The sequence below is a fragment of the Pipistrellus kuhlii genome, unplaced genomic scaffold (genome assembly GCF_014108245.1).
Source record: "Pipistrellus kuhlii isolate mPipKuh1 unplaced genomic scaffold, mPipKuh1.p scaffold_m20_p_7, whole genome shotgun sequence".
In the NCBI taxonomy this organism is placed as follows: Eukaryota; Metazoa; Chordata; class Mammalia; order Chiroptera; family Vespertilionidae; genus Pipistrellus; species Pipistrellus kuhlii.
The window spans coordinates 65097791-65121445 of NW_023425573.1; the positions used below are offsets into that span (position 1 = coordinate 65097791).

General features: G+C 37.0%; 1 protein-coding gene across 1 annotated transcript in view; it reads right to left on the reverse strand.

The window, feature by feature from the left end:
* Nucleotides 1-458: 458 nt before the first annotated feature.
* Nucleotides 459-23655, reverse strand: part of HNMT (histamine N-methyltransferase) — a 31936-nt gene continuing 8739 nt past the window's right edge. Inside the window, exons 3-6 of the mRNA XM_036422068.2 lie at nt 13497-13604; nt 12209-12339; nt 9698-9791; nt 459-1166 (exon numbers count right to left, since the gene is read on the reverse strand). Of these exons, the coding sequence (XP_036277961.1) occupies nt 811-1166; nt 9698-9791; nt 12209-12339; nt 13497-13604 (689 nt within the window). The 3' untranslated portion in view covers nt 459-810. The remainder of the gene's footprint in view (nt 1167-9697; nt 9792-12208; nt 12340-13496; nt 13605-23655) is intronic.

Consider the following 23655-nt stretch of genomic DNA (forward strand, 5'->3'; position numbering starts at 1 on the left):
CCAACTGTCCTCCCCTGCAGGCCTGGTCCCCCCCCTCAACTGCTCTCCCTTGCAGGCCCAAACCCCCCCCCCCCCCCCGCAACTGCCTTCCCCTGTAGTCCTAGTTCTCCCCAACTGCCCTCCCCTGCTGGCCATCTTGTGACGGCCATCTTGTGTCCACATGAGGGCAGCCATCTTGTGTTGGAGTGATGATCAATTTGTATATTACTTCTTTATTATATGGGATGTACTAATTTATGAGGGTCATGGGTATTTATTATTAAAAGTAAAATAAAGGAAATCAAATAAGTTTTAAAAAATACCCTGAAATTTTACTGTTTTAGTAATCATTAAAAATAAGATAGGAACTATAATAGTTGGATGTACAAATATTTCACAAAAGGTGGAAGATAAATAAACATATACTATACTTTTTTAGTGTTCAAAGTATCAATAAGCACCTACTTTACTACTATTTAAAGAATATATAGTATATTCTTTATTGATATTCTAGGAAATTCCAGTACAATAAAAAAATGGAAAGGATTTTATTGTAAACAAGCCAGTAAAACTTAGTTGTTTCATTTTCCCAGCATATGTGGTGTTTACCCTGCAGGTAGTCTCTTTACTGGAGAAGGTATGGGATAAGACCAAGAATTTCATATATGATTGTACATGGAAGTCCAAGAATGTTTTGAAATTTTCTAGATTTTACATATGAGACAATGCTCTATTTTATTATGAGATGTATTTGTAATCTTTAATACAGACATCAATGATACACATTGTTTAAGATATAATTTTTGAATACATTCTTCTCATGATTGATATTTATGCCTCAACCACTATGAAACTCAGACTGTTATTAAAAAGAACCTTTCCATCTTTTTTTACACTGAATTCAGGCTCTTGCAGATCTTTTACAATTTCTGCTTTGAGATCAGGTGGGGCTGTGGTAATAAAGTTGCAGGTTTCTGTCAAAAAATCCCAAAGCAGTTCTCCATTTTCATTGCCATCAATAAAACAGTCAGATATATCCATGGTGGACAGAAGGTGGGAACACTCATACTTAATCTCCAACTTGTCTAGCATCTGAGTGACGTCAGTGGATGTGATGTACTGGCAGAGGTCGTCTCGGGGTAAGCGGGATCCATACTTTCTCCATAGCTTGTCCCAGGCACTGATTCCTGTGAGAAAACAAAGTCATGCTTTCATTCACTCTTTCTTTTATTTACCTATGGTACCCTGCCAGGCAGTGCATTAGATACTTGGGATAAAATAGTCAATTAAAAAAATATCCTTGCCTTTGTGTAGCTTTATTCAAGGAGTGAGGAGTTGGGAGTAGGGAGAAAGTTAATAAATAAATAAATAAATAAGTAAATCACATGTGAGATGATACTGAGTGCAAATGATAACAACCAGAGCAAAAAATAAGGAAATCAAAGATGGTCTGCTGTTTTATATAGGGTGGTTATAGACATTCTCTCTTATGGGATGACATTTGAGCACAGACATAACAAACCTTCCTCTCTAATAAAAGTGAAACATGCAAATTGACCGTACCTTACCTAAACCCACAAGCCACAACCCACCAGCCAATCAGGGCAAATATGCAAATCAACCCAACCAAGATGGTGGTTAATTTGCATATCCAGGCCAAGGTGAAGACTGAAGACAGCATAGAAAGAAGCCAATTGCTGCAGAAGGGAGTGCAGCTGCAGAGAAGCAAGTAAGTGGGGCGTGGGAGAAGGAAGGGAAGCAGGCGGGGTGGGGGAGACTGCAGCAGGAAGCCCTATTGCAAGAATCTTCCTGTAAGGGGCCTCTATTCTATAACAAAGAAGGTTAATATGCCAATTAGACTGAGTCTTCCGGACATCCTTCCTCACAAAGCCAGCCCAGTCCCAAGTGCCTGTAGGTGGCCCAAGGGAAGCCAGCCCTGGTCCCAGGTGCCTGCTGGTGGCCGGAGGAGGGAAGATTAATCCAGGATGTAGTAAGAGCAATTACATAGGACTTGAGGCAGGAACATGCTTGGCATGTTTAAGAACTAGTTAGGAAGTTGGTGAAATTGGAAAGTGGCAGGAGATGCAAAGCCACTGAAGTGCTGTCTGATAGAACCTACTGGACTGAAGGCATGTTCTGTATCTTCATTGTCCCATAAAGTAGCCACTTGTGACTATGGAGCATTTTAACTGTGGCTGTGTGACTGAGAAAATATATTTTATATTATAATTCATCTTAGGTTATTTAAATTTCAGTATCCAAATGGGGTTTCCACATTGATATTAGAGTGACTTAACCTGATTTTCATTTTAATAAGATCACTCTGGCCCACAGATGAGAAGCAAGTATAGGAGCATAAGGACAGAAGCAGGGAGAACAGTAAGAAGGTGACTGCAATCGCCTGGGTGACAGATGTTGGTAACCTGGACCAGCAAGCTTGGAGGTGATGAGAAGTGGCTGGATGTTTTATATGCTACCCTCCTACATACAATGCCAGATGCCAACAATTTCCTTACTCAGTCTGAGTAAAAACAAAAACAAAAAGTCAGTAATGACCCCAAGAATTTTGACCCAAGCACCTAAAATGAGAAATTTGCCATTATTGGAAGTGGGAAGAATGAAGGAAAAGCAGTTTTACATGTATCACATTTAGAACTGTAAATTTGAGATACCTATTGGGCATCCAGGTGGTGATAGAAGCAAGACAGGTATTTGTTAGTTTTGAGTTCAAAGGAGAGCATGTAAGAGTAAAAACTGAAATAAAAAAAAATAGCACAATAAATACAATAATGATTTACTCAAACTAAAGACACATGTCTATCCATTCACTACATCCTGCTTTGGACTGTTAGGTTGATTTCTATAGGTTTTTTCCTCAACTTTAGAGGAAGTTTTAGCAATATCTGTTGTATTTACTTTTGAAAACCCAGGCCCGTGAAGAAGCCAAGAGAAGCCTAGGGGAGAGAGACATAGGTTGTTGGACTATTCTTCTGACATTTCATAATTGAGATGAGGTTTGCTATTTAGTCTCCCAGCACCTCAGTTTTATAAGATGGAGACAACTACACTTACCTCAAATGCACTGGAAAGTATTACCGTATTTTTCGGACCATAAGACGCACTTTTTTTCCCCCAGAAGTGGGGGGGAAAAAGTCCCTGCGTCTTATGGTCCAAATATAGCCTACACATATACTTTAAAAAAAAAGTTTTTTTACTTGCCCGGCTCTGTGTGGTCTCTGTGTGCTTGCCCGGCTCTAAAATGGTTCTAAATGCTGCTGTTTACAGGGTTGATTACATGTGTTTATGACTGTGATGTTGGGTTTTAATGCACATAAAATATTGTACAATAGGACACTATTTGTTTCAGAATCTTTTCTTCTTCATTTCCCTTCTCTAAAAACTGGTGCGTCTTATGGTCCGGAGCACCTTATGGTCCGAAAAATACGGTAAATGAGATACTTTAAGTGAGTCATTGCACAATGCTAAGCACACAGTATGTATGTAGTAAGTACTTACAAAATAAATGAACACTACATTATGAAATTAGTTTGATAATTTCTACTGGTTAGAATCTGGAGACTGTGAAAAAGCAAACATGTTGTTCAGAAATCAATTATTATAATAAAACAAATGAAAATCAATTTGTGGACCTTCTAATACATGCCTGTTATAATAGCTGTTACATACTCAGATGGTACAGTGAATTAAACGTGGACACTAATGCCCAACTGCTTGAGTATGAAGCCTGTCTTTTCCCTTTCTAAACTTTTTGAACCTGTGCCTCAGTTTTATCAACTGGATGCAGGAATAATAATAGAATCTATCCATAGAATTTCTGCAGGGATTACTGAGTTTAACATGTAAGACACTTAGAACCATGACTTGCACATAGCAAATATTCTTGAAGAGTTACATAATTAAGCTGGACTTGGCTAAAGCAATATAACAGAGAACTATATATTTTCTATGAACTTCCAGGATTAAAAGCGAAGATTTCAAAGGCTTGAATTTATTTTGGTTCCCAAACCTCTTTTATGATCTAATGAAAATAACTGACTCTCTGGAAAAGTACACAAACAAGATACACCCACCCAGATGTACATATAATCACAGGATGATCAGGCACTCCTGACCTTCATCCTCAGACTAAGCTGAAGTCCCCAGATTTAACTAAATAGAAGAGACTACTCAAGGCAGAAAATAGTAAATAATAAATAGCCTAGATAACTGATGTTCCACTTGCGTTTCAGAAGATTAAGTGATAACTGCAGGATATGCTCTAGGAATTGGAATGAAGCAGAAAACAATAAACCTCAGTTCAATGGGAAAAAAATGAGGGTCAGGAGGATATATTAAAAGATCTTTCCTTCCAATACAGTGATTGTCATCCGGAAAAAGAATTTGCCTTACAAATAAGACTTTATAAGAACATAAATATTTCAGTGGTTGAGGAGAGGCCCTGTTATCATAATGTTTTCAACCTAGCAGAGAAAAAAGAACAAAACATTAATTGCAGAAAATGTGCTGGTGGTGTCAGTGTTCTATGACTCGGTGCCTTTTTGGAGCTGAGCAATTACACACTTTCTGACGGATGCATTATCATAATGGCTCTCGGTGGGCACAGCATATGGTGTTACTTTTGTTTTCAACATGGAATAAACCAGGTTGTTTTTCCCACTATTTTAAAAATCATGCACTGGATTTACCTCCTTCCTTATTCAGGTAAAGAGAGGGAAGGACGGAAAACTTGAGTGCTCTCCTTCTGGCTAAGCTCCCTTAACCAGACACATTGCATAATTAACAACTCATCCAACTAATACCTGGCTACTACATTTGCAAAAAAACATGACACTGACACCATTTTAGTGTGTGACACACCTCTTTTGTTCTTAGTTTTCTTTTTATTTTCAAATTGAATCTTTTATCTTCATAATCAGGAACTTTTGTTCATTATAGTTAAATGAAATGGGCTAGCTCTGTAGCAGAGAGGCAAGCCTCTCTCCCATTCAAGCAGCACATACTCTATCGGGCTGACCAGCAAATGCTGGCATTAATTCTGACTTCAATTTCTCTTTCTTCTCCTCAGGAGTTCCACTTGCCTACCCTTTATTGCTTTTGTCCGCCGATGTCAGTGTAGACTGTGTATGTGTAAATATGTAATCTTCTTTATTGAGTCTTTTATTTCTGTTTATTAAACCTATCTTCAAATCTCCAGAACTGTCCGTTACCTATCTGATTCCATGTCCAACATGTAGTATGTTTTAGCAAAACATGGTACTATTTATTTGTGTGTTTTTTGGAAGGACATTCAGAACAGGTAGCTTGGATAACATAAAGGAGAAATAATAAGCAATTATTCAGTTCAATTCAAATACATTTACTGGGTGTCCTGTAGGTGCCAAGGGCTTTGCAAGATCTGAGAATAGAAATGAGAGGCAAAGCCCCCTGCTCCCAAAAAGCTCTCCTTAAACTCCCCTCATGCCTCTGATCGGACACTCAGCACACCGCTCAGTGTTCACATGTCTGGTCTGAATCCTCCATTAAATTAGCAGCCTTTCAAAGGAAAACGAAAAGTAGTCTTTGCAACCCTCAGAGCACAGCAGTGATGGACTACAGGAGCTCAGTAAAAGCTGAATGAACCACAATGACCATCCTGGGCAGCCAGCGTGGAACTGAGCATTCTGTGTTTTGAATATGGCTGAACACACCTGGATCCTTAGCCATGCTAGGTATTCTGCATAATTAAATCTAGAAACTGACCCCATATTTCATTACCTTCTAATGTAATAAACTGCAAAAATGAGTATCTATATGGCGCTCAAATAAATGAGTAACTCAGTCTATCAGGAGGAAATAAGTTGTCCTTTCAGCAACAGGTCAGTGACTAAGATCGACAGACAAGAGCCTTAGTTGTGAATATTTAATATGACTACATATAACAAGATGTTAATGCAGACATACCTTTATCTGCATGGATAAGACAATGGCTAGATGAGAGCTCTTAGAAATTTAATTTAATTTAATGATGAAATTAATTTAGGCTTTCGGAATCTGTCTACAATGAGCACTCAATTTTCTTCATTGCAGTGAAGATATGAATGACAATATTGTCCTGGAATCAAGGAAATATACAAACAGGTTCCTTCACTTCTAGGTAATTATAAAGTGGATTCCATTTAGAGTGACTGAGAGAAACCTGATAAAAACAGAGCCTAATGTGAACCATTTTGGTGTAGGTGTTCCAAGTTTTAGGGCAATATTTAAGTTTAAAGAATGTTTTTATTGGACAAGTATGGAGAGTGGGGTTTCAGGAATTATAATGTGGGCTGAGAAGGCTGTTTAGGGCAATGACTTTTATACAGGGGTGAGGAGGGAAGTTGACTGGGCACCTCAGATTCCCTGGAGAGCTTTCTCAAGCTTGTTTACTATCCACAGAATGGGCTGGCAGAGAGGGAATCGAAATGAAAAAAAAAAAAAAATGACTAAATAGAAATGTGAATCCATCCTATACAAGTTGATTAACAATGATATAAGACAAATCTGACTAGACATTTCTTGTGATTAAATTTGTTTCCACTGTTGGAAACTGACCATGACTATTTTTATAAGGGCTGACCCATATGTTTATGTTGGCTGTATTAAAACAACAAAGCAACTTCTGCTACTATTATAAAAGGAAACTGCTGTCACTTCTATACACTAAGTGGGCAATATAATTTTTTCTTGGGAAAATATGTTGTTGATAAGAGGAATTTATAGGTGCATAAATTTATGGAGGTGAGAGAGCTAGAGGGAAAGGGAGTTTGCTCTACGGAAGGGGGAGGTAAGAAGTTGGTATCTTAGAGCAGTGTTTTTCAACCTTTTTTGGGCAAAGGCACACTTGTTTCATGAAAAAAATCACGAGGCACACCACCATTAGAAAATGTTAAAAAATTTAACTCTGTGCCTATATTGACTATATATAAAGTAATTCTCTTGAATAGGAATCAAATAAACACAAAGAAAGTATTTTATAATTACTTTATTATGAAATATTAAGTAAACAAAATAGTGAAAAATTATAAAATTCTTGTCTTGTCTGCACCTACGGCACACCAGGCAACATCTCGTGGCACACTAGTGTGCTGCGGAACAGCGGTTGAAAAACGCTGTCTTAGAGAAAGTACTGAGCTAAGAGGATCTGGGCAAGGTCTGAGAGACGTTATGCTTAGGTGAAGGGAAAGTGAAAGGCTGGAAAAAGAGTGGCTGTGAGACGTTGATACTAAATTCTGTTCTGCTGTTCTTCTTCCTCATACACGTCAACATCTCCCCAAAGAACGGAACTTTGGTGAATGAGGGAAATAGAGCTATGCCCATGTTTAGGGTAAAGCAGAACAGGATCAATAAAGGAAGCTGCAGCACATGCAAGGTTTGGCCATGAGAAATCCAAAGTTGAACTGTGAAAAGTTTGGAGCAAACAGTGTTTGCCACTGTTTGCCAACCATCAGAAGCATGACCCAGGTTTCCTCAGGAGTCACAGAACAAGTGACAGATGGCCAAGTCACATGGGATGAGGGCTCAGTCATTTGCTCCGATTGTTAAGAGTTAAGTATTAGACATTCAGGTTACACTAAGTTAATGACAATTTTATTTCCTTAAAGGTGGAATATTTTCTTTAACTGCAAAAAACAAACTATATTGCATAAGAAGGTTTGTTTTTAATTTTTTACTTATACTTAATAAATCTCCTGATACACAAAAGCAATAAAGCTGTAACATTTAGCCTTAATAGGGAAGTGGAAAGTCCAAAATAAAATACCCAAACCTATTTTTCCACTTGCTAAGTGGTTCTTTAAAAATAAATGTATATATTTCTTCTATAGCTGTATAAAATCTTCTAAGAAATAAGTGTATATGGTAAAGAAAGGAAGTAATGAGTTGTTACTAATTCAACAACTATTATCTGTTGCATGCTTATGTCTAGGATCAGTAACAATTAACAATATTTCCTCTTTGGGATACCCATCTACAATGTTGTGTGCAGTAATGGAAAATTATGAACTCCAAACCCAAAAAGTTGGTAAAATATTTTCACCATCAAACCACACTGACTAAATAATGTTTTACTTAAAATACTTTAGAAAAAGCTAACTGATTTTAAACCTTTACACCTTTTCTTTGATTTTCCCCAGAAAAGTATATAGACATAGAACATATGAATCACATATATGCATAGGTGCACTAATGTAGATATGATTATCTAGAAATAGCCCTTGAATAAACTTAGATTCATAGACCAAGTTCACACTGCTAGGAAGTGCGTCAGCACTCTTTCTTCATGTATCATCATATGTTTCAGTGGGCCTGTTTTAGTTTGCACACTTCTCGATGCCAATATACCATGGATTATATGAACTGATTCATGATATAGCCAGCAGAATCTTTTATCCATAAGGACACTTAGTCAATTCTCAATTGCTTGTAGACTGCTCATGCCACTTTCTAAAGAGGCTGCCTTTTTCTTATTGGTAGACATTTACTCAGAGAAAGCTGCCCTTTGACACTCGAATACTTTACTTCTGAAAATATTTAAGAATAAACCAAACATAAGAGTGGGTCTTCTATGGATATTCAATACATTCTAAAATAAAACATATGACTTCTGGATGAATTGCTGTTCCTGTCTACAACACTTTTTCTGTACTAATAATACAGATTGTCAACAATAGGCTGCCTTTAATGTTGATAATTAAGTTTACTTTTGAATTGGTAAGTGTAGAACAAAGTGCTTTACCTAAGTTTCCTAAGTTAGAGAGAGATTAGCCAGTTCACATAAGCACTTCTAAATAGGAAGACAGAACTCTCCCACTTAAATGAGTATTTTTAACTAACCAGAGATAAAAATAGCATATCAGCATGCTCTCCTGGGGAAGGGGCTGTGTACAGGAATGCTCACTTGCCAGACTCCCACATGAGTTCAAACTCTGGATTAAGGCTAACAACCATGTTTATCATCCCCCAAACCATTCTTCATATTTAAGAAAAAATGGATTTTGTGACATGGATTTTTGAGTTTGGGGTCTGGTATAAGCTTAAGAAGATATAAACTATTTTATATCTATAATTAACCTGCCTTGCACTGCATGGACAGTCCATAAAGATTGACAAGTGAAAGAAATTATGAAGTAATGAATTCAACAATTACAATGCCTCATTTGCTAACATGTTTACTTATGCTCTCTGTGTGGTACTTATTATATCCCTGGAAGCAACAGGAGAGGATCAAATGCTTTATTTGGAAAATAAAGCACATAAAACAAAACAAGTGAACTATTTTTAGTAGTTGAGAAAACCTATTGATAATGGGTCTGGAAATGCAAACTAGCTGAATATGATGGTACCCCAAATGGTTTAACCTTTATTTATTTGTTAATAAACATCCCAGAGGGTAAAGAGAGAGACATTCAATGGACACAAAGGAGCAAACAGACATATTTAGTATTTTTAGTCTCATTTAAAACGTTACTAACAGTTGTATTTGCTCTAGGAACAATAAAAGATAATTTACATATAGATAACAAATTTTCTCAGGAGAAAGAAGTAAACAGGCATTTAATGCCATGAGACCCCCTAAACTGGGGGCTGTTGTGAAGGCCTTTCCTCATATGTTCTTCAAACATATGCATCCATACATATATGCAGTACTGTTATCTATTCAGGCCGGATAAAAATAACTTACCTGACACAAGGACAATAAGAAGCTTAGCATTGGTAGATAAGAGACTGTGGAAGAACTTCAGGGTAGCTGGGATGTCTTTTACATAATACAGCATCTAGAAATGAAGGAAAAGAGACATGAAACACTTTTCTACCTCAACATCTCTGTGCGTTTGGGCCAGATACTCACTAGACAGTTTGATTTTTAAGTGGCATGGATTTTACTGGACAAAACATTTAAGATATCTAAAAAATAAAAATGTTATGTGGAGAGATAGAATAAACATTTTTTGGGGGAAAAGGGGAAACTTTTATTTGCTCAACAAGAACCAAATGGCTTTACATTTACTCTTTCTGGCTTTAATAACAATGATATCTACAGCTGGAGACACCCAGTCTCTGCTCCACGTGGAGGCAATGCTTCTAGGCTTACTCCACATTTGGTGCCTTTTAATTTTCTGGGAGAAAATGGTGCTGGCACCATAAACACTAGACTCCATTTCATGGAACGTTTCCTTAAAATTAAGTTCTTTGTGCCTTTGTGCTAGCTTCACCATGTGCCTACAGATGCTCTTTTTAAATCATGGAAAATGTGAAAAGCTCTGACGGTGCTAGGAAAGGATTTAATAAAGCATGAAGTTACATGCTTGGTCACAAGATGCTAAGAGTCAGTCTACTCATCCTATATAATAAAAGCCTAATATGCTAAGTGTCCAATCGTCCCATCATCAGTTCAACCAATCAAAGCATACGCTAAGGCTGCTCAACTGCTCGCTATGACGTGCACTGACCACCAGGAGGCAGACTCTCCAACCGGTAGATTAGCTTGCTGCTGGGGTCCGGCCGATTGGGTCTGAGCAAGGGACAGGCATGCTCTGGAGCCCTCCTGTGGTCCCTTCCTAGTTGGCCAACCTCCTATGTCCTTCTCTGGCCCCGATTGTGCACAGGTGGGGTCCCTCAGCCTGGCCTGCACTCTTTTGCAATCTGGGACCCTTTGGGGGATGTCAAAGGGCCGCTTTTAGCCTGATCACACTCTCAATGCAGGAGCTTCCCCTGATGGTCAGTACACTCCCACAGGGGGAGCACCGCTCAGCCAGATGGCAGGCTCACAGCTGGTGAGCACAAGAGGTGGCAGGAGCCTCTCCTGCCTCTGTAGTTGTCGGACATCCCCTGAGGGCACCTGGACTGCGAGAGGGCAAAGGTCAAACTGAGGGATGTCCCGCCCCTGAATGCATGCATTTCGTGCATGGGGCCTGCTTCTAGTTTTTAATAATTCTGGACCATATCTGGTGAAGTGCAGAGAGAGGCCTATACACCCAACAAAGAGAGAGCTTAGGATTATACAATAGCAGTGGAAAATTCCTCAGAGCTTGAATTCTTCATATATACTTACTTCTTATATTTCATATTCAACTCTCTTGGACAATAATCCAATATTCTATGTAAATTCCCATGATAGAATTTATTATTGCATAAAACAAAACCAACTTGTCTAGCCAGTGTAGCTCAGTGGTTGGTGTGTCAGCCTACACATTGAAAGATTACAGGTTCAATTCCTGATCATACCTGTAATGCAAGTTTGATCTCTGGCCCCAGTTGAGGTCCATGACTAATTGATGTATCTCTCTCACATTAATATTTCACTTTCTCTCTCTCTCTCCAACCTATCTTTTTGCCTCTCTCTCCCTCTCCTTTTCACTCTCTCTAAAAATCAATGGAAAAAAATGTTCTCAGGTGAGGATTAATAACAACAACAAAAAAAACACACACAACATAATCTATGCCCCTCTGGGTTGAACTTGGCCTATGCTTCCTCAGCAGCATAGTTTGTATTGCCATTTCATGGAGTTCACCACAGGGAACACACCTAGGCAGGGATCCAGATACAGCTAGTCCATAAGATGGCTATGATATGACGTGATGAAAAGTAGAGGTAGCCGAAGCCGGTTTGGCTCAGTGGTTAAGCGTCGGTCTGTGGACTGAAAGGTCCCAGGTTCGATTTCTGGCAAGGGCATGTACATTGGTTGTGGGCACATCCCCGGTAGGGGGTGTACAAGAGGCAGGTGGTCGATGTTTCTCTCATCGACTTTTCTAGCTCTCTATCTCTCTCCCTTCCTCTCTGAAAAAAATCAATAAAATATATTAAAAAAAGAAAGAAAAAAGAAAAAAAGAAAAGTAGAGGTGGACCATACTAGATGATCTGAAATTTGATCTCATAGACTATGAGATTCTCTGTAGTTGACTGTGAATATTAAGTTGAAAGAATGTTATGAGAGTGTTAGGATTATGAGGAACAATGAAGAGACAGAGGCACAGGACAGAAAGATGCAGAGTAGATAAAGAGTAAGAGAGGAATTGAGTCATAATTCAGAAGAAGCAAAGTTGCTATAAGAAAAATCAAACATGGAAGCTTTGAGAGAAATGGGAGAATGACTTCTGAAGCAGCAAAATCTTATAACTGGCCAAGAATGGATCCAGAGCATAAGTGGATTAATCTCCTTTCTGAGCATTTGTAACAATAAATACTTCTTACCTGAATCATATGAATAAAGTCCCACTTCTGAAGTTCTCTATTCTCCATCACTCTATTTTGATATTCAGATGATGTCTCCTTATGCCAAGCAAACTTTATGTTCTCAAGGTTTGATGAGTTGGCTACAAACTCTAAAACACAGAAAAGAGGTGGCACACAATCCATTTTAATTGCAAAAGTGCAAATGTGGACCCTATTACCACTTAGAATTTTAATGCAATCAATGTTATATACATAACAAATATAGAACAGTTTTCCTTTTTATGTAGCTCTGGAAGACCAGAGTGTTCATCTTGATTTTTTTCTAGTATTATATGAATTTAGAGATGAGAGAGTCAATAAGAAATAATTAGGAAGACCCTGATCAAACATAGGTTATATTATCTTAGTATTAATATGGAATCAACTCATGGGTTTTATCGATGAAAAACTGATATAAAACAGGTGATATGATTTTGTAAACCAGGAGTCAGCAAATATGGTGCATGGACCATATCTGGCCCAGTACCTATTTTTAAATGAACTGCAAGCTAAAAATATACAATTTTAGGAATGGCTAGGGGTGGGGGTGGGGGGATGTATCAATTGGGAAAAAAGGAGACTTATGTAAAACTTTAGACAATAAAAAACAATAAAACAAAAAAATAAAAACAAACATACAATTCTATGTCCTGACTCTATGCCTCTGTCTTTCATATCTCATTCCATTACACTTTTAAGTGATTGAACAAAATAAAAATAAGAATATTATTTTGTTATATGTGAATAACAAATTCATATTTTAGTGTTTATAAATAAAGTTTTATTGGAACATATCCACAGTCATTACTTTATGTAGTCTCTATGACAGCCTTTGTGCTACTATGGTCCAGTTGATTAGTTGTGATAGATTCTGTGGTCTTCTAAATTTAAAATTTTACAACTTTTTTACCTTTTTCAGAAAAAGTTTGCAAATTTCTACTATAACCTATTAATCATAAAGCCTTAAGGACAGAGATTCTGATTAAATACTTCTGAATGAATTAATAACTCTGTCTCTAAGAATAAACATCAAAAAATAATAATTGATGGTCAATGAATGGATGGAGAGTCAGTAAGTGAAGGACTTTAATTATTTACTGTTTATATTCTGAGGTGTTTATCCCTGCCAAGGAAACAAATTGATTAGGTTCTTCTCCCATTAAGAACATACTACAATGGCAATGCTGTTACTGATTAAAGGGGCAAGTTTGGGATGATAAGCCTTTTGGGATAGAATCTGACATATAGCACCCTGGGTTACAGGTACCTTTGTACTTGGCAATTTGTTCAGCACTTGGTTCAATAACTTCATTGTTAATGTGAACTCCTGGGAATTGATCCTGCACTTTGGTGAGAATTTGAAGATCAATTTCACCTAGAATACAAGCATAGGAAATAGATCACATCGGTCCAAAAAGAAATGATTAAGAATAATTTGACCTAGTTTTTTTTTGTCTTAGTTTTACTAGGAATGCCCAGCATGTATAAAGAATAATGCTCAATTGTTTCCCTGCCACATTGTCTATGATGCAGAACAGCTAGGTTGTATGTAGTAATAATAATGTAACCTGAGGATGGCTATGATTGCTATTCATTCATTCATATAATATTTATTCAGTATCTATTATTGCATTACATTTCATCTAAGATGTCATTGATGATAGGATATAATCAATCCTTACTTTTGTGTCACTGTCAGAAAAAAACACAATTAATTATAATTTTAAGATATCATTAATTGGAAAATGTATCCCAATTTCACAGATGTTAAAATATTAAAAAAATATGTACCTTAGAATAAACTGGGCTAGGCAAGAAGCATACAATCATATGTTATATGCAAAATATGTCAGATCCAAAAAAAGGGTACAAAAATATGTCAGACCATGGTCTAGTGGAAGAGAACCCTGACTGGGCTGAGTGGGAAGAGAAAAGGAGACAGTGAGGGAAAGGATAGGAAGAGGCCAAAGAGATAAAAAGCTTCATGGAGAAAGACCACTCCTGAGCTCTGTGTTGCAGGGTAAGTAGAAGTTAGCCCCGAGATTTCTGGGGAAATGAGGAAGGAACTCCAGGCAGAGGACAGGAAGATGGAGGCATAATGAAGGAAGCAGAACATTATACATGGGATGACTGGCAGTTCAGAGTTCTGAAATATTGGGCAAGGCATAGCCTCCAAGAAAAACATGATACCAGAGAGGTAAATGGGTAGGAGGTTTTAGTGGAATTGATATTTAGTCATTAATTCATGCATCAACTATTAATTTATTGTTGACTATGTGCCAGACACTGTACGAGGCTTTAGCAAATGATGATAAGAAGAGACACAGATACCTGCCTGATGAAAATTTAGCCTGCAAATGACTGCAAGAGAGAGATGGTGGTAAGTTGGATGGATTTGAGTCCTAAGCCTGTTTTCTTCACTTACTAGGTTTATATGACCTTTGGCAATTTGCTTTACCTCTCTAAGCTGTAATTTCCTCAATACAAAAATAGCAATGATGACACATAACTTATTGGTTGTGAGTGTCACATGAGTCAAGGCATATAAAGCACAGTGCAAGATAGAGTCGGCAACCAATAAATGTTAGCTGCTCATTTTTATTATTATTGAGTTCCTCTTTTTAAAAATATGTCTTCTCTCCCTATTACTGATGCTCCAAATTTAAGTTTTGCACCTTTACTCTCAGGTTATGATGTTGACACCTTCACTAAAACAGACCTATGTGCTGGCAAGACTAGTATATTAAATGATTTTAGTCTTTAATGTTTTGGGATAAATTACATTGACAGGACTTTTTCATGGTTAAATATGGCAGGCAACAAAATCATAAATCATGAGAGGTGGAGGTCTAAGAGGAATGGGGTGAGGAAGATAAATCAGGAACACAATATGCTAATGTGAGACAGGAAGGGAGTATAATGGTGTAATAATAGCCTCAAGTACTGGTCATAGGAGATGATGGGAAATGGCGAGGAAGAGTGGGATGGAGGCTGAAGTGGAGAATGAAGAGCCTGTGTAACAATTTTCTCCAAAGCTGGCTGTACCAACACGAAACCTTTAATTTCTTCATTTTCAATTCCAGCTGTCATTTATTGTTCACCTAGTATTTATCATACATTGTAGAGGGACATTAATTGGAACATCTCATTTAATTCTGATCACTATACTGTCACAAACTCCACAAGATTATTCCCAACCAGAAAAGGTGCCTTGAGTAATTTGACACTCAGAGAGTATTAGTATGCCTAAAATTTAAGGCACATTTGGCAAACTCTAAAGTATTTGCTCTAACTATTCCTATATAATAAAAGGCTAATATGCAAATTGTCCCCTTGACCAGAAATTTGACAAGTGGTTTAACCTGGAATAAGACCAGGGGCGGAACTAAGCCAGCCAACCACCTGCAGCCCCTCCCCCTGGCCCAATCAGCCCCTGATCTGGGCATGTAGGCCAGCCCCACTTGTGCACAAATTCATGCACTGGACCTCTAGTTTAATAATAAGACCAAATACTAAAAGGGCACAGGAAGTTTTTATTTTTCTCCATAGTAACTATTTTTGAAGGGTAAATACAATAACTAAGGCAAAGGCTGCTAAGAAAAGCTGTGGTCTAATGAGATACAGAGAGATTCCTACTTGCCCCCAAAGACCAGAAGCCAAAAGCTCTGTTCTTGTCTCTACCACTCTAGCCATATATTTTTTAATTAAAAAATTATCAATTAGGAGGACCCTAATTACCACATTTTGAAACTCAGATAGTTGAAATGCAATCATTTTCCCCCTGGGGCTTGATCAGCTCTTTCCCTAAGATGGACCCTGACATTTTGGTACTCTCCAAATGGCAAAATGTATCCAGCATATCCTTAGGGTTTTTCCTATCTTGTCACTTTCCTAACCAGCAGAATGTTCTGCCACAGACAGAGCCAGCCAGTACCTTCTCCTAATGCATGATAGAGCACACAATGCTGGAATTCTAATTGTAACGTAGAAACCATGGTTCACATAACAACCTCTAGAATGTGAGCCCATGTGTGTACACGAGCCATCCATGTAGTTACTGTTAGATTCCTATCAGAAATGAATGAACAACAAGGGGTGATAGTGAAACTATTTCCTCTGGAGTTAGCAGATAAAATCCATTTCTGAATTTGTAAGTTCAGGTGACCATACTCCTGCTTGCCAGGGACAGTTCCATTTGATGCTTACTGTGCCAGTACCCTATCTGGATTTATTTTTTTATTTTAGGTTGTTTTTATTTCTAAAAAGGTATTATTATTAAAATTTTAATTTTGAAAATAGGTTTTTTAAAAAAACCTTAATATATAGATACATATAATAACTTGTTTGATAATAAATATTTTTAAAAGTTATAATAACTTTATTTTGCTCACTCCCTCCAATTTTCACTCTTAAAAGTATCCCAAGTTTGACAATAAATAATGTCACCATGCTCATAAGTCAGTGCTGTATTTTTTTTTTATAATGGACTCTATTATTCTTATAGATAGATCAATAGATGATAGAGAGATAAATATAGAGATAGAGAGATAAAGAGACCATGTAAGATAATATATTTTCTGCTATCATAACCTTCATAGTTTGTTTTTTAGTATCTTTCAAAAATAGGAGACATGCATTTGGTTTTAAAATGATATATATGAACTTATTCCTCAACAAAAAGAGAGTTAACAAAGAGGTAGTTCAAATGTTCTATAAAATTAAAATCTAGCATTTTGTTATATGTATTTTCATGCTACATCACCTATACTGTTTAATATCCATCTAAACTTTGCTCCTTCCTTCATCCTCCTTCCCTGGCCATTTGCAAGTTTTCCTGTTAAATTTTTCTTTACATTCTCTTTCTCATCTTTACTAGAATCTACCTCTAGGGATATTGTGACAATATCAAAAAAATTCAGTCTATGTTTTCTGAACTTTGACTTCCTCAAGTCAAAGCCATCACTATAATAACAATTTAAGACCCCAATCACCACACTTTGAAACTCAGATAGTTGAAATGCAATCATTTTCCTTCTGCTCAACAAGCTCATCCCTGCTTATAAACTTCTAATGATTAAACAACTGGGTAAAGCCCAAACTTCTTAACTAAGCATAGACCACCCTGCCTGGTTCCTTTTTCTCATGTTTCACAACTTCATATTTTGAAACTTTTGGCTCCAGGAACCAGGTTCTTACATTTCCACCCTTCTTATCCCTTCTTTGCCCCATAGACACTACGCTCTTCCACACTCTATTTCCCATGTTTTCCCCTCTTACAGGATTATTCTCCCCTTATTTCCTCACTTCATCTAACTCCTATGGATCTTGAACACATCCACAAAACACATCCTTGGTAGTCTTTCCCATAGAGCCTGGAAATATCATCAGAATCCTCAGACAGAAACTACCCATCAATTGACTGGCGATGGCAATACAGACAAAATGTTCTTGAGTTCCTTGATCTTATTTTATTCGCCAGGAAAGGCTTGATTCCAATGAGTTTCTTAAACAGAACCAAAGACTCTAAAATGGTCAAAGACTCTAAAATTATCAATCACTGAGAAGTATGTGAGGGGTTATCAGACCCTATAGAACCATGAACCAACAGTAAAGGGATTTTTTTTTTTTTTTTTTTTTTTTTTTTTTAAGGAAGACGACCATTTGTTCTTTCTCAACTGAATCCTTCTGAGCAGGAGCTATAACATTATAAATGTGCTCTAGTATCAGACATTAAGCACTCTGTAAATGCTTTTAGAGAGCACATAAGCTAAACTAATGTGACCAAAGAATGGGGGAGAATAAACTAGAAATGAATCAATCAAATAATTCAGAAATTCTGAGCAAAATCAAGGGTAAACAAAAGAAATGTGGAAGCCAATGGCCTGCTTTTTCATTGTGCATTGCAAAACCTTCTGGGAATCTTAAATTTGAGATCCAGAAAACAGCATTTATGAGAAATAAGGCAATACATGTTTATTTTATAGTCAGTCTCCTTTCACAGATGATTTCATTAGGTATTGCTTGATCATAATTCTGACAACTGTAGACTACTTATTTTGGACATCCTAAGCCTTTAGATATAAAATGTCAATAGTTGTCAGTTTTTCCAAAGCTTTGGAACAAAATAAACAAAGTTTCTTGTGACAAATGGAAAAATTATAATGATTAAATAAGTCTATTCAAATATACCATCCTTCTTTTCTTTCTCTCCCCTTTCCCCTTCCCTCCCTTCCTTTCCCTTCTCTTTCCCTCTCCTCCCATCACTTCCTTTCTGCTCCTCTTCTCCATTCAGTTTCTCCCCTCTCCCCTTCATGACTACCTAAGCAAACTAATAATTTTGGTGTCTGCACTTTATAATGATGTAACAGATTTTCTCAGTTGATCAATATGTGGAACTTGAGTAAAATTAGAAAGATCCAGACATGCATCAACACCAATCACAAATTTTCTATTAGGCTAGATTGTGGATTTTTTTTTTCTTTTTTTTTTTCCTGTTCTGTTCACTCCTGTGTTATTTCTATCAAACAGAATATGCTGACTTTTTTATTTGGAAAGTTAAATGAAAACTACATTTTCAAACCCCTCTTACTTACAGATATCTTTCCTTTGTATCACCCTTCCTTCAAATCAGTCACAACTATAGGATGACTTCTCATGTCTCCTTTCTGGGCTATGAGTATTTTGCTTAATTTTTTCAGTCACATATTTTTGTTGTTATAATAGTTTGCTTTCATATAAGTCATATTTTGAATGTATCATGTCTATATTTAAAGAGGGACATAAAATTGACAACCCTGATGTGGAATTTATAAAAAAAAAGTCCAAGAACAAGAAAGTGGAGAGATGAGAATTTCATCTTTTAGACAATATTTCTTCACTTCCTGAATTTCAAGTACATAATTAATGAGATGATAGCAGAAACATGTAGTTTTGCTTGGAATCCAAGGTCATCTGATTAAAAATGGAAACAATTAAAATATTAAAGGCTAAAAAGAGAAAAACTAAATATAGTATTCACCAGAATTACTTCATACAACATTTTTTATATCTCTTCCCCTTAAATTACACATCTATAAGTTAGGGATATTATGGTCTATGCTCTAGGGTCATTGCAAAGGTTAGAGACAGTATATGGAGATAATTTACCACAGTTCATGATATATAGTAATTACTCAATAAGTTGAAGTTATTATATATTAATTTAAGAAATATTTCTGAGCACCTACTGAATACCAGGTGCTAGTCGACATAAACATCTACCCTTTAGGGATGGTGTTAAGTCCCTTGGAGAAAACCAAGGCAAAAAAAAACAGTGAGAGGAAGCTGTGAAGGGGATCTCTGTGATTTCCCACCAGGTGGTCAAGTACACTTCATGGAAAAGGTGACATTTAAGAGAAATCTGAAAGAGCCTGGGAATGAGGGAAGTGAAGATTTCCCTTCCTGAAAGGGAAGCTCCATGCTAAAATGACAACTTGGAAAAGCATTCATCGTACATTCATGATGGCCTGTCCTTCTAACTGAGCCTGTGTCACATGAATCACAAATCCCAACTTGAGAGCCCTGTGGCTTCTCCAAATGAGAAAATCCACAGGTCAAGAAAACGGGAGATTAAAGACAGTCAAGATATCTCCTGCCAATTGATTTCCATCTATTCCTGCTTCATTTCTCATATCAAAATATATGTGAATTCTTCAGATTATCAGCAGGAAAAATTTATTTTATTACATGTTGCATTAAGATGATTATCTTCCTTGTTCCCTCTACTGGAATACAAGCACACACAAAAAAATTGTTTCTAGGAAGAAAAATTGCCCAGATAACCTTGTGCTTAGTGATGAAAAATAATTTCAGCTATGGGTTTGCAACCAGTGGGAAAACAATCTGATTTTAAGTTGCAGTGTGAAAGATATAGGATTCTTGACAAGATCACTTCTTTTCCATTCTCATTCATTCTCTCTCTCTCTCTCTCTCTCTCTCTCTCTCTCTCTCTCCCACACACACACACACACCCTGGATGCCTCAGTATTGAGGTAGGTCTCTCAGTATGGGAAAATGATTGTAGGATATTAAAATAGCTGTAGGGTCTCAGGAAGGGGATTATAAATATAAATTCTGAGTCAAAAGGGCATTGCCATTTGCTTTGGTGTGCCTCTGGCTGTTGGCCCAGGAATAATACTGACTGAATGAATGCTTTGCAACTGCAGGAGGCCTAAGAAAAGGCATGCTATCCAATTGTTTTATGAAATATAAACATAAAGAAAATGCCCCAAAGGGAGCTGAACACTGAAGTATAGAGATATTAGACAACTCAGAAAGACTAAATTTTGCCTTAGCTTTTCACTTATAAATTTTAAATAATAAGATAGTTGACTACTACTTCAGCACAAGCATGGAGAGATAAACAACATACATATACTATTGTAATATTTCTGTTATATTGAGCTACCCTTAGTGAAGTGCTAATGTTCTCTCACCTTGCTCTCACCATGATAGCATTTATAAGACGAAACTACTTGAACTGACAAAGGCAGGCCAAGGTAATCACAAGTTGGTGACCTCACCAATACCAGTACGTCTGCGCAGACTCCGCACTCTCATGGGCTCTGTGCATGCTCCACTCTCTTCTCTGGCCCTCAAAAACCTTCACTGTCTCTCGAACTGCACCCAATGGCCCACCACGTTAACAGTGGTTAAAACGTGCATGTTGCTGAGGGAACTAATTAGTCACTTACACACCAGTCTGAATAGGTAGAGTCTGAGTGCCTGCTGTCCTAGTGGAAGAAATCATCAACAGAAAGCAAGGCACAGACAGCGAACAACTACCGTCCTTTGGGTCAGCATTACCCCCAGGTGCACTGCTCTTCCAGCATCTGTGCAGGTGGGACACTCTTACAGGTGAGTCAGAAGTGGTGATACTCTTTCTGGTGAGTCAGACGTGGCCGGTCGAGGCCAGTTTGTCAGGAAAACGTGTGGGAATAGCGCTTTGGACGTCAGTCCCTGAGCTAAAGGAGCTGTCAGACACCGGTGCGTCCATTACCATCACTCTCATCACCTGTAACATTATTGGTTTAGTTGGGCTGATTTTTCCTGTCCTGGGATATGAAATTAATACTATAGAAAACCTGGAACATAGACAAAAGTAAAGGTAGAAAATAAATATCTCACCACTAGAGAAAGAAAAAGTTAACGTTTCCTTGGTGTTTTTTTTTATCCTTTGAACAAATAATTTTCTTTAGACTACACATGTGAGATCATTATATACGTAGATCATTTTTACTTTCTCATTTGAGAGTTACACCACAAATATGTCAACATTTATGTGAATGTGTTATTTGTAGTGGTGATACTATTTTCTAAATATATGTGCAATAATTGATTTAATTAACTTTTTATAAATGATATAAATACATGAAAGTATACATTTTATATATAGTTTTATGTATAGTTTAGATAGTTATACTTAGCTTGATTTTTTTGCTATTATGAGGAGCCAGACAACAAATCATAAAATGTTATGCAAACAATCATCATTTCTTCAAACTTATTCCAAGAACCAGAATTGATGGTTAAAATGAGACCCTTGATCTTTGATTAAATGGAAAAACAAAACGGAAAAACCCATCTAAGGTGCCAGCTGCTGAGAAAGGATGCAGCTGAAGAACTATAGCACATTCTTAGAGGATCCCTGAGGGGAAGGACCAGTCCAGATGCTGGAGCTCTGAGAGGCGGGGTCGGGGGTCCCAGAGTAGGTGTGGCAGGGTAGGTGGGATGCCCACAAGTCCAGGAGGAGGGGCTGGAGCAGCCATTGGTTCTGTGATGGGACAGCAGGGGAGTGGCTATTTACCAAGCCTGTCACTATTTTAAGGAACAGCATGACCAGCCTTTGTGTATTAGGAGACTAGCAGAACCAGCCTTTGTGTATTAGGAGACTAGCAGATACATAATGCCACATCAGGAACATTTTGTTTCCTTTCATACCCTTTCCTTTTGCACATGAAAGCGTTCATGTCATTGTAACCTCATCACTAGTGCATTATTGGCTTTCTGAATCTTCTCAAATAGTTCTCAGTAAATACCTGGACTTTTCTTCAAATAGTTTTAAAAATATTTTATATTACGTATATTATTAGCAAATACTTTAACATAACTTCCACCAATTTATTACTGTTAGAAGAGACTAAGCTGCAGAAGAGCCTGGGTGTAGACCCCAAGCTCTATAGCCTTCACACCCCTGGTGGCAGGCATTACTGGGTTCAGTATGCACAAACCGAGGATGAGAGCAGACCCCACACCAGGACTGCATGAGTGTTTGCGTTGAATCAGAAAGTTTTATTCAACAGTATATGCCAAGTGGAAGCCTATTCACTAAGAGACTGTCCCAAACTGGCACAAGAACTGGCAAGGTACAAATTTGTCTTTCAGCAAAATCAGATAACCACATGCCAGGGACTTTCAATTACATTTTAAAGAATCAAAATTGTGCATGAAAAATACTCAAATATTAACAAAATCAAAAAAGAATGTCGATCTACCTTTTTTTATACCTATTTTACCTGAGTCCAAGCCTTTTTATTAATTCTAAGGCTGTATAACTTAGCTTATTTTTTTTTCTAATTATATAGTCATTTAATCTGCTAATAATGATAGTTGCATCTTAATCTACTCATTGTCTTATGTTTTCCTGTTTCCTGTTGAATTAGCCAAACCAATCTTGCTTACTCTGGTTTTAATGACAATGGCTCCAATGTTGTATAGTAGGCATCATATTCAATTGTCTCAAATGTATCTCTTTAACCAAAATACTTTGATGTTCACTGAAAGTTTTACATACAATAATACAATGAGGTAAACTATTTTTAAATAATATAGTTATGAATGCCTTTACATCAGAGGCCCCAAACTGGTTACCTGAAGTAGACGGTTCTAAATCCTATTTTATTAGTCAATAACTAGAGTTCATTTCCTTTTTAATAATGGAGTAATTGTTAGTATGCTGTATATAAGTAAAACAGCTCTTACTCATTTTAAATAATAAGCAATTAAAATGAAGACTAAAAATTGTCTGCATATCTAGAAGTCCTATATAAATTTCATTTCCTTAATTATAACCAAACATCCTTAAACATTTCCTTAATTATAAGCCACACCACTCAGGAGAATTGCCTAACTCTTTCTAGAAGTTACTCACAAAAATCATATTTATTTATTTATTTATGTATTTATTAAAAGCATGTTTAATAGCCTAACCACCCAAGAAACCAGTGCCTAAGTCCCTCCCATAGAATGTCTAATAGTATTTCTCCAGCTAAGATGAAGGTTACAAGTTCATATATCTATAGGTCTTTACCTCTCAAAATATGTGCTCTCATTTCTGGACATCTTTGATCATTAGTAAACTCTAATACTGAACCAATAAATCTTTCTCT